This window comes from Trichechus manatus, unplaced genomic scaffold (genome assembly GCF_000243295.1).
Source record: "Trichechus manatus latirostris isolate Lorelei unplaced genomic scaffold, TriManLat1.0 scaffold00078, whole genome shotgun sequence".
NCBI classification, from domain to species: domain Eukaryota; kingdom Metazoa; phylum Chordata; class Mammalia; order Sirenia; family Trichechidae; genus Trichechus; species Trichechus manatus.
In genome coordinates this window covers 360,569-372,336 of record NW_004444014.1, presented here as the reverse complement: position 1 = coordinate 372,336, position 11,768 = coordinate 360,569, and the positions used below count along the sequence as shown (strand labels likewise).

General features: G+C 36.3%; 1 protein-coding gene across 1 annotated transcript in view; it reads right to left on the bottom strand.

Moving 5' to 3' along the window:
* HDHD2 (haloacid dehalogenase like hydrolase domain containing 2) overlaps positions 1 to 11,768 on the bottom strand; it is a 24,912-nt gene that overhangs the window by 4,960 nt on the left and 8,184 nt on the right. Inside the window, exon 4 of the mRNA XM_004380874.2 lies at positions 10,082 to 10,166. Coding sequence (XP_004380931.1) covers positions 10,082 to 10,166 — 85 coding nt within the window. The remainder of the gene's footprint in view (positions 1 to 10,081; positions 10,167 to 11,768) is intronic.

Sequence of the window (11,768 nt, the reverse complement as noted above, 5' to 3'; positions counted from 1 at the left end):
CCTGGTCAGATTTATTCCTAAGTATTTTATCTTTTTAGGGGCTATTGAAAATGGTATTGATTTCCTGATTTCCTTTTCATCGTTGTCCTTACTGGTGTATAGGAATCCAACTGATTTTTGAATGTTTATCTTGTATCCTGCTACTCTGCTGAATCTTATTAACTTTTAATGACTTGCTGTCTTTTAATGAATTCGCAAAGAACTGCTGGGAATTACACTCAGATACACCAAAGAAAGGTGATAGATTATTAAATTTGGGATTGCTTCAACCTTTTACCTTTAGTGGTTTCAGACACTTTACCCAAATCACCAGGGAAAGAAAATTAAGAGAACTAAAGCTAAATAAGACACTCAAGGGAAGAAGCTTAACTTAATGAGACACGTTGTTTCAACCTTCCCTAACGGTAAGCAGGAGGCTCTTGAGCCTTTTACAACACTACACCATCGCTGCTGCAGTGAAGCACTCAGCTAACTCCTAACATACCCAAACTCCTGTTTCTTCTACTCCAAAACTTAAGTTTCTTTTTAATTTAGAAATTTAATAGAGCGTTTTAAAAACAGTTTCTGCTTGTACCTTTATCTCCTTATTCTTCTACCTTGTGACTACTTTCAGTATTACTTTACAAATCAGGCCATCTTCCCTGAAGAACATACCAACAAGGTTTAAGGGAGAGCCTTTACTGTGAAGTCCTTCCTTTGTCCTGATATGTTGCTGTTGTTAGGTGCCACCCAGTCAACTGCGACTCACAGTGACCCCACGTGACAGAGTAGAAAACCCCACAGGGTTTTCTTGGCTGTAACCTTTATGAAAGCAGATCGCCAAGTCTTTCTCCCATAGTGCCGCTGGGTGGGTTTGAATTGCCAACTTTTCAGTTAGCAGTTCTCAGTCTCTCTAGGTTGCGCCTGGATGTTGGCACCACCAGGGCTTCTTGTCCTGATACACTACAACCAATCCTCTCATATCAAACAAGAGCATAAAGAGCTTTCTATGTATAGCTAAAGATTCTCATTAGTGACTCATGTAAAACATAACAGAACAAATCTAAAAAACCCCATGAACTTCTCAATACTTATCTCCCGGCCCTATCCCCAAAACCCTGCCATCTATCCCAACAAGTCAGCCTTTAGTCCCCCAGCAGAATGTCATGCACATATTCTCATCTAATAGGATGCACGACACAATATGTTTCTTAAACTGCTTTTAACCAATGTAACAAATGATCTCACTAGCTTAATTTACTTTAAGTCATCTACTTAGTTAAAATATTTAGTATGTCCATTGAGAAAGAATTCATTATATCTTACCCTTCACAATTATGAGTAATTAAGCGCTCTACTATGAAACTGCTAAATTATTCTTGTCAGTGGGCATGGAAATGCCTTCCTGTGGGAGATGCAGGATTCAGACATTTATGATTAAGTAAAACCAATACTGGACTATTTTATTAAGTAAAACCAATTTTATTAAGTAAAAACCAATACTGGACTATTACAGGACCTTACTGTTACTACAAATTGCTCACAGCACAGGACAGGTCCTTCAAATTTATTCACTAGTATTAATACAAATTTATTTCTTAAAGCAGATCTTGAAATCCAATCGTTAGGAAACCTGGTGCAGCCACTGCTGGCCTTGACAGACCACAGCTGGTAGCAGTGCGATGATAACGGGTGATTTCTCTCTCTCCTCCTGCCACCCCACCCCCAGCCCCATTTATTTGCTCCTCTACCACGGAACTGGAATTCTTTATGCAACAGACCTCAAAATTGCTTTCCACTTATATAGCTAAACTAAAAACTCATTTGATTTAGCTTTGTTAATATTTTATTATATATTAACTGGATATAAGACTTATAAGCTTGATTGATGTGTGTACTTAATTCCCAGGCAGTACTTTAGTGCCTTCCCGGGAAGGGCTGAAACTCTGGGTTCCTCTCCATTTCTCTAAGTGGGAACTGGTTTTCCATGAGGCTGGAGAAGATAGGCATCTCTCAGGGAAGTGGTTAATGCTTCTGTCATTCTTCTTTGCACAGCATAAGCTTTATTGAATCTTTGAAGAGTCAAGGCATATTCAGGATATGAAATACTGAGAAGTAAACACTTCCTAGGACAAAGACTAAAAGATCTTTTATATTTAAAAACATTTTTTAAAATATCAAAAATAGACATCCCAGTACTTGAATGTTTTTATATTTACTAGACAGGGCAACAAAGGGTGGGTTGGTTTTGTAACTAGAAATAATACAACAGCAGAAAATTTGAGGATTTTCTAACTATAAACCCGCTGAAGTGCAAAAAGAGAGGGGAAGAAAGGCACAAAGAACAAATATTTCAGGCTGTAAATTTTATGTGGGCAAGGGAATTTAAATAAAAAGAAAAAAAAAAAAAACACCAAACCCATTGCCGTCGAGTCGATTCCACCTCATAGCGACCCTATAGGACAGAGTAGAACTGCCCCACAAAGTTTCCAAAGAGCCCCTGGTGGATTCGAACTGCAGACCTTTTGGTTAACAGCCGTAGCTCTTAACCACTACGCCTCCAGGGTTTTGCTTTGTAAAAACCTAGCCCATGAGCAGGGCCATAATATAAAAATCTCAGGCAGAACAGTGAGAGAAAAGCTGAGGGGATAATTTAAACTCAGAGCCACAAGGTATTACTGAAAGGAACCTTAAGGAACATCAAGTTCAACAGACTCCATTTCACAGACGAGGAGACTCTCTAGAGAGGTTGGCAGAAATCAATTGTACCACCAAGGAAAGCCAGGACCACTACTGGGAACCAGGACTTCTGAAAGTCAATCTAGTACTCTTCCAAATACACTATACTCTCTTTCTAGATAACTTTTCTAGGAAAGTGATCAACTTTTACTATTTCACTGAAGGTGGAGCATGTGGGCAGGAAATTACACTGCAGCTGAAGTAACTGTCAGACACCTCTCATATGTACATCAAACCGGCAAGTCCCTCTCATGCCACTCCCAAAACCTGTTTGTCCCCTAGTCGTTCCCATCTCAATAAAGTCACCGAGTTGCTCAAGCCAAAAAACCTGTAACAAGCTTGATTTCTCACTTTCCTCCCCCACCCCAACATCCCTATCCATTAGCAAATCCAGTAAAGTCCAATTCCAAAACAAAAATAAAAATATCTTAAAGCCATTTTGGACATAAATTGAATGTGTGTGACATTCTGAACTTCCATAGTAGTCTTCTAACTGGTCTTTCTGCTTTCTACTCTTGCCCTATTTTCCCAATCCACTGTACAGGCAATAGCAGGAGTTTTAAAAGCACAGATGAGATCATGTCCATCCCCTGCCTAAAGCCCTTTGATAGCTTCTCACTGCAAACGGTATAAAATCCAAAGTCCGCTCTCAGTGTATAAGGCCTTGCCCTATCTGGCCCCCATCTACGTCTTCATCTCATCTCAAGCCACCTTCCCTGTCGCTGACTGTGTTCCAGCCGCAGCAATCTGCTCTCCGTTTCTACAACAAACTCTTTCCTGCTTCAGCCCCTACACAAGGGGTTCCCTCCACCTGAAACAGTGCCTCTCCTTTCCACATGGCCATCTCCTCCTCATTCAGCAGGCCTCAGCTTAAATGTCAGCACCCTGGGGAAACCATCCTCAGCCTCCCTATTTAAAGTGGACTTCCTCCTTACATTTTATCTCTATTTTATCCCTGAGTTTCTTCCTTCATATCACTTACTGCAATTTCAATCCTTATCTAATTGTGTCTTCCTCACCAGAACATAATCTTCACTATGCCCATCGGTTTTACTCATCACTGAACTTGCTATTTCTGGGAAAATGCCTGGTAGCTCTCACTAAATGTTTACTGGATACATTAATTAATGGATGAACCCCTCTCTGTCTCTGTGTCTTGATCTATATAATACTTAACTTTCTTGGGGAATAGAGATGATGTACGCAGTATCTGACAGCAATAACAACTATATTTATAAGCGTAGGGAGTGTAGTATCTCTGCTACTTATAACAGTAATGGCAATCACTTCACATTTGGGGTCCTCAGTCTCTTATCAAATGAAGGTGAGTAGTTCAGGGCTTCTGAACTCGGCACTACTGACATTTGGGCTGGATATTATTGTCCTTAGTTGAGAATTACTGAACTAGGTGATCACCAAAGTCTTAACATTCAATGTTTATAGGTAAAATCAATCAACCAGACAAACACAGAAACAATAGTAAATCATGAAAAAAAAAACTAAGGAAAACCTCATTAACATTTAATTAATTGAAACCAACAGAATGCCTTCAATATCACATTGGCACAGTAATTCTCTCATTAAATACTGACAAAAATGTAACGTGTCTTTAAGGACTCGATGTTCATATGAAATAGAAATCTTCTAAAAAGAGGGAAATGAAATGAAATAAAACAAGATCTAAGACAACATGAACACTGCTATTTCTGATTTTAGTCAGAAGTCAAAAACAAGTATATTTATGTAGCTTATTGACCTAGTAAGAAGTAGTGAAAGTGGTGGCATATGGAAAGTTTTGCCCCTGAATGCTGGAATAACATAAGGCCGCTTCTATTTAATACTGTACTGAAAATCCTACAATAATACAGCAAGAAAAAGAAATAAAACATAAAGACTGGAAAAGGAGAAGTAAAACTGTCATTATTTTGCAGATGACACAATGTCTATGTAGAAAATCCAATCCATAAGAGTCTAGAAATAAATTACTAGAATTAATAATTAAATTTAGGAAGGCCACTGGATAGACAGTTAACATACAAAGAAACAATTAAATTTCTCTGTAATACCAAAAAAATTAAAAATGAAATTCAACAAAATACAATTTACAAAAGAATCAAGTCACATGAAATACAAGAATTTAACGCAATATGTCTTAAGACCCATACTCTAAAATCAACAAACACTGCTGAGAAAATATTTAAAAAAATAAAAACTAAATAAATGGAGATGTATTCCATTTTCATAGACTGGAAAACATTTTACTGTTAAGGTGTAAATTCTCCCCAAATCTATAGATTTAATGTTACACCAATCACAATCCCAGTAGGCTTTCTTTTTTTGGTGAAAATTGACAAGTTGATTCCAAAATTTATACAGAAGGACCTAGACTAGCTATAACAATCTTAAAGAAGAATAAAGTTGAAGGATGTACACTATTAGAAATTAAGACATTATAAAGCTATAGTAATCAAGACAGTGCGGAATGGCAAAAGGATAGATGAGGAATCTAGAAACAGATCCACACATACACAGTCACTTGATTTATGTCAAAAGCACCACTGCCATTCAACAGAGAAAGAATGGGTCTTTGCAATAAACAGTGCTGGAGCAATTGGATATCTGTATGGAAAAAAATAAACTCTTTAATTCACATAATTCAAACAAATGAATTTGAAATACATCCTAGACCTAATTGTAAAAGTTATAACAATAAAACTTGCAGAAGAAAACACAGGAGAGTATCTTCACGACCTCGGGGTGGACAAAGAATTCTTAAGCAGAACAGAAGACTGATAAACTGGATGCATCAAAATTAAAAACTCTGTTCATCAGAAGATATCAGGAGAATGAACAGGCAAACTACAGACAGTGATCCGATACAGATATAGGGATATAGACAGACATGATATACACATCCAACCAAAAACTCCTATACATAACACATAAAGAATGCTTACCAATCAATAAGAAAAAAGACAATCCAATTAGAAAAAGATAAGACCAGAATGAACACATCACAAAAGAAGATATCCAATGGCCAATAAGTATATGAAAAGATGTTCAACATCATTACTAATCAGGGAAATACAAACTGAAACTGAGTAATACCGCTGTACACATCAATCAGAGTAGCTACAATTACACAGGAATGTGGAGCAGGTGGAACTCTCATTTGTAGATGGTGGAAACCTATGGCTTCGTACAATCATTTAAGCAAATTGTTTGGCAATGTTTATTAAAGCAAAACAAGTATCTATCCTATAACCTAGCAATTTCATTTCATTTCACCTGAAACTTTTATTTAGCACTGCAAGAGCTGCCTTGATCATAAAAGCAGCTTTCCAAATTAAAAACAGAACAGTTCGTGACCCTGATAGTTAACTAAATTCTGTATCCTATGATTTTCAATTTTGCACATAAAGTTCCTCTTCCACATATATAATGAATGCTTTAAATAACAAGTTCTTTATAAGTCTTAAACAATTTCTCATCTCCAAAGTGTTTTATTTTTATAGTCTGGACTTTAATTAAGAAGACTGTGTAGCAGGCAGTTCTTTCAAAATGGAAAAAAGTCACAGAAACATTTCTAATTTGAACCCTGCTGCCACAATATTCTGGAATTACTCATGCCCAGGGCTCTAAATACTTAGAAAAGATTCAACAGTTAGAGTATAAATGCAGTAATAACTGAGGCCGTTATTGTGGGTTTTTTTCCTCCCTCTTCTTCCTTTTCTAAGGACTTGAATACAATGGAGTAGTTCAATTTTTAAAAATTTTTTCTTAAGAAAGCAATTCAGTCTTCAACAGAAACCATTTATGGTGATAAGAATCTCCTTTTGCCTGGAAAACAAAAAACTAATCTCTGTACATTTTAGTGAGTATTTACAAACACATCTCTAAGACTTTCGGAGGATTCTCACACTGTGCAACAGTTAACAGGAAAGAAGTCATTAACAAAGCTTCAAAACATTATTCTTAAACAGGCTTCACCTATGCATTTAAACTGGACAGTTGGGATGTCATTTATCTTCAGTTGTAATGACATTTTAATAAGTTCCTCAAGAAGCTGGAGAGCAGTTGCTCTTAATTTAGAAAAAAATCCCACAGACTTTTCCTAGGCTAAGCAAATGCTTTAACCTTACAAATCCACGCAGTGTTTTCCTTGTTACAAGTTTTAGAAATTATTTTGAAATGGCAACTCTACTTCTGAAAAAAAATTCTAAAGGAAAAAAACATAAATACTGCTCAACAAAAATGTTCTCAGAAGTTTTAAAAACTAATTTAAAAAACCTGGAAATAACCAACAATAGGAAACCCATGGCTAAATAATTTATGACAGCTCCTTAAGTAGAATGTGCTGTATGAATCAAACATGTTTTAGAAGAATATTTAAGGATGTGGAAAAATGTGCACAATAATACACTGTTGAGTTATTAAAAAGCAAGTTATAGTGTATATGTTGTGCATTCTCATTTTTTGTATAATTACATATGTGCATATAAAAACAAATGAAATAGCTCTGTGCTAAAATGTTAACTGTGGTGCAATTACAAGTAATTTTTTTTTTTTTTTTAGCTTTTAAAGTTTTCCACCACAGAGACATATTGCTTTTGTGATTAGATATTTCTTAGTCTTGTTGATACTAAGTTCAGGTTAGACTATTAAATGATCTGCTTGCCCAGGTAGCTTTTCTCCTAATAGTGACCATCCAATTTAGTTATAATTGGTGCATTACTAAAACCCTCTAGTTCTGGGTTTCTAACTCAGGCCAGAAGATGAAAAAGACTGTTGAAAGGAGGTAATACAGCTGTGAAAATGAATGAACTAGATCTAGTCATACTGATACAATATTACTAGGGAAGAAAGCAAGTTAATGAATACATACAATATAAACATGCAAAACAATACTACATACTGTTTAGAAATACATATGTGTTACAAGTATAAATAAATACATGAGAATGATCAACACTGAATTCATAATCGTAATTACCTTTGGGTCCAGGGTGATGCAGTTGGGGAGCGATATGTGGAGGATAACAAATGTGTTAATAATTGGCATTTCTTAATCTGGTTGATAGATATATAGGTATTCATTATATTTTTCTTTGTATCTTTTAGTATTAGGTAAAAGGAAAAAAGCCACCAATGGACCTTAGGATTTGAATGTTCTATAGAATACGAACCCAAATTATATCCATTCCCTATAACTGGTTCACATCCTCCCCCAAAAACAATTCTTTAAAATTCACTGTTCTCAATTTCATTCACACATTTAAGACATATCTGCAGACAGACTGTACTATGCATCCGGGGGAGGAGGGACACTACTCATTAAAAACACAGTAAATAAGAGGCAGTGTAATGTGGAGGTTGATATGCATGCCTGAAGGCAATATGCCCCTGAAGCTGGTATTCAAGGCAACTGGGTTTAGAATTCAATGTTTATTCTCCTCATCAACCTGGATAGTAATTTAACTAATCGGTGGTTTATGTGAGATGTCTACATTTGTCACACACAATCCAAACAGCTGCAGTCATTGGTTGGAAGGCATGGTCTCTGTGGAAACATCAATATGCAAAGCAGGGCAAGACCTAAAATCCTTCTGTTAACTCTCCACCCAGCTGTTAAGTGCATTTGTGAAATTAGAGTTGACCTGTAAGTGCACTGTAATGCTTTAAAATGTAGTGTTTTTTTAAAAAAAAAATCAATATGGTTAGGAAAGTGTACTAATTAGATAGCATCCGAGCAATTACAAAGTCAGTATTATGTCAACATACATTTTTATTACCGAGTCTAGTATTCATCTAAGACAGAGACCACCCAACTTCCTATTAAAGATGTCCTTCCCAAATTACCAGCTAAAATCAATCAATACCTTCTCCTTGAATTTTATGGTTAGAGAAATGAATAAAAGTTTGAGGGGGTAAATTTGGAAGTAAAAAATAATAGCAGGTTCTCTATTTCACATGAAACCTAATATTGGGATAGTTGTAGACCTTACTTAAGCACGGGGTGGGATAATCCCTCCCAAGAAGCTAAACTAGGATAATTTAAGCAAGCAAAGCAAAAGAAATTTTAGTACCATATACCTTGAAGGACATCTTCAAGCAATGTGTCATGAAAAAGTCACAAGCTCACTCTGGGATAGGTTCACAGGTAAATTCTGATCCAGTTTATCTTAGCAAGTACAAGCACCAGTGTGTAGGCTTCCTTTTGGAAGCAACACAAAAAGTAAAACGTACACACCAACAGCAAAGATTTCTAGCATCATCTCAGGTTAGTTATGTTTCCCCTATTTTCTACCCAATAGCCATTGGAACATCTCCACTTTGACATCCCACAGACCAAACAGCCTCAACCTACACTCATTACCTCCTAGACCCCAAACAGGGCGTGTTCTCTGTCACATTTGTCCAGTTTAGAAATATGGATGTCCTCTTTGATTCACTGGTCTTCTTCACCACTTACATCTAATCATTCAAGTCATGTTGACACTACCTTCGAAAATTCTCCTGAATCTATTTTCTTCACCCTAATGCCACGACCATGGACTGCCAAAAGAACGAACAAATCTGTCTTGGAAGAAGTACAACCAGAATGCTCCTTAGAAACAAGGATGGTAGGACTATGTCTCACACACTTTGGACATGTTATCAGGAGGGATCAGTCCCTGGAGAAGGACATCATGCTTGGTGAAACAGAGGGTCAGCAAAAAAGAAGACGACCCTCAATGAGATGGATTGACACAGTAGCTACAACAATGGGCTCAAGCATAACAACAATTGTGAGGATGGCGCAGGACCAGGCAGTGTTTCCTTCTGTTGTACACGGGGTCATTATGAGTCAGAACCGACTCGACGGCACCTAACTACAACAACAGTGCCATAACCTCAGTTCAGGCTATAATGATCATTCATCAAATAATTTCTCCGAAAATGTGGTCGAATGTGTCAACTCTTTTCTACAGCTTGGATTCTCTCTGGAGGGAGAACCACATTTGTAGTTTATTGTGCATTAGACTGGATGCTATTTTCCTTTGGAGATTAGCATAGTCAGTAGAGAATAAAAGTTAAAATAATAATAAAAGTTAAAGCCACTAGATTTAAAAAGTTGCAATTTTATTATGAATTTCTGCTCCAGAACATTGATTCTATAAACCAGAAAAATCCCAATGATCACATTTTAACATATTGATCATTTTTTAAAAAAAACAAAGTCAAGATAGTAATATTATTTGATGTTGCTTGAAGATGTCTGTCCTCACATACAGTCTCGGGGGCCAGAAAGCAAAACTTTACCTGGCAAAGTTAAAGAAAGGGAGTGTATAATCAGATGAAAAATAAATAGCTAAACACTTACCGAAATGCTTGATTCAGAGCTGGATAATGAAAATGTTCTGGTGCCAATCCTATGACCACAGCATTAGGATCTTCTGTTTGTATTCCTGGGAATGAAATAATAATAATTGCTGCAAAATGAATTAAAACTAATGTGACATTTTAAAATAAAGTAGTTTTAGTCAATCAAGTACAAATTTTTGCTATGGCCCTAATATGAAGTTTAAGAGAGTGTCCTGCCCAGTATACTTGGAAGGTAGGAAGGAAGGAGTCTCCTAATACTATGCATACTCCTTTTGCATGGTCTTACAGATTCTCAGTAACTAGAAGATCTAACTTGAAAATTGTAACCTGATGTTCTCAAGGCAAGTTACAATTTCCAACTTCAAAAAGCTTTAATGATTACGATCAACAAAAACAGCCTTCAGTTCCCTATGAGGTATCAGATCAATAGCAACTGATGAAGGACTGAAAATCTAAGAGGCAAGGGAAATTAGACTCTCTGATTGATACAGTAAGGTTAACACATTCGTGATAAATATGAAACACACTGTAGATTCTCTGTTGTTCTACAGAATGCCTAATCTACTTATAGTTTCACAAATATTATTTTATAACTAGAGCATATTTTAAGGCCTTGGTACCTGATAACAGGATGTCAGATATGACAATCAAACAAGTACATTCATCATGACAGTTATTAAAAGCCTGATTAAAGGTTCTGTGGATTAGTCATATACCAATTCCTATTTGCCTGTTTTATTGCCTGCCTTAAGCATTTTCATTATCAATTCCACCAAAATGTGAGGGGAAGAAATAGAAAGAACAGACACCCAACAACAGCCATGAGTACTGAGTACTTGGTTAAGGCTTGTGAAGGAAGAAAATAAAATTGTTGGCTACAGTAAGAGTTGTTGTTTTTGTGTTCTTTTTATTATCTCAATCTAACACTAGCAAAGACATTCAATAGTAGCAAAGATTATTTCCATTCCCTTCAAAAGCCCATCTACCTTAGGTATTTTCATGTATATAAAGATGTTGCAAATATAACCAAAACAAACAAAAAACAAACCTGTTGCAGTCGATTCTGACTTGTGTTGCAAATACACTCTTAGACTCATGACTAAGATTTCTTTCAGACCAGGGACTCTGCTTATATATTCCAACTCCAACTCACTGCTGAAACAGCTAGAATCATCCTCATTTTCTTAAAAAGGGAATGTGTAAGGTTTTCCACACCTTACTTTGTTCACTTAATATATTCCATGAAGATCACTCATTACTAGGAGATAAAAGTCTTTCTCATTACTTTTTTTCAGCTACAAAGCATTCCATTTGTCACCATATCATCGATTATTCCATTAGTCTCTTCCAGTGAACATCTGGGTTGTTTCCAGTCTTTTGTTATTACAAATAAGGTCATAAGGAATAACTTGTTCACATGTCATTGTGTATTTTAGTTACTACCAGTATATCTTGGCAATAGAGTCCCACAAGAAGGACTGCTGCTTCATAGGTAATTTTGCTAACTACTGTCAAATTGTCCTCCATAGGAGTTATACCATTTATCAGCACTCAGATCTTTTTAGTAAATTCATTTCCTGTTTAATTCAGCCAAAGTTGGCTTCTGTTTCTTACAAAATAATAATTCTGTACAAGCAAAGGTCATGGAAGCCCCACAGACACATCCAAACTCCCCGAGGGACTGA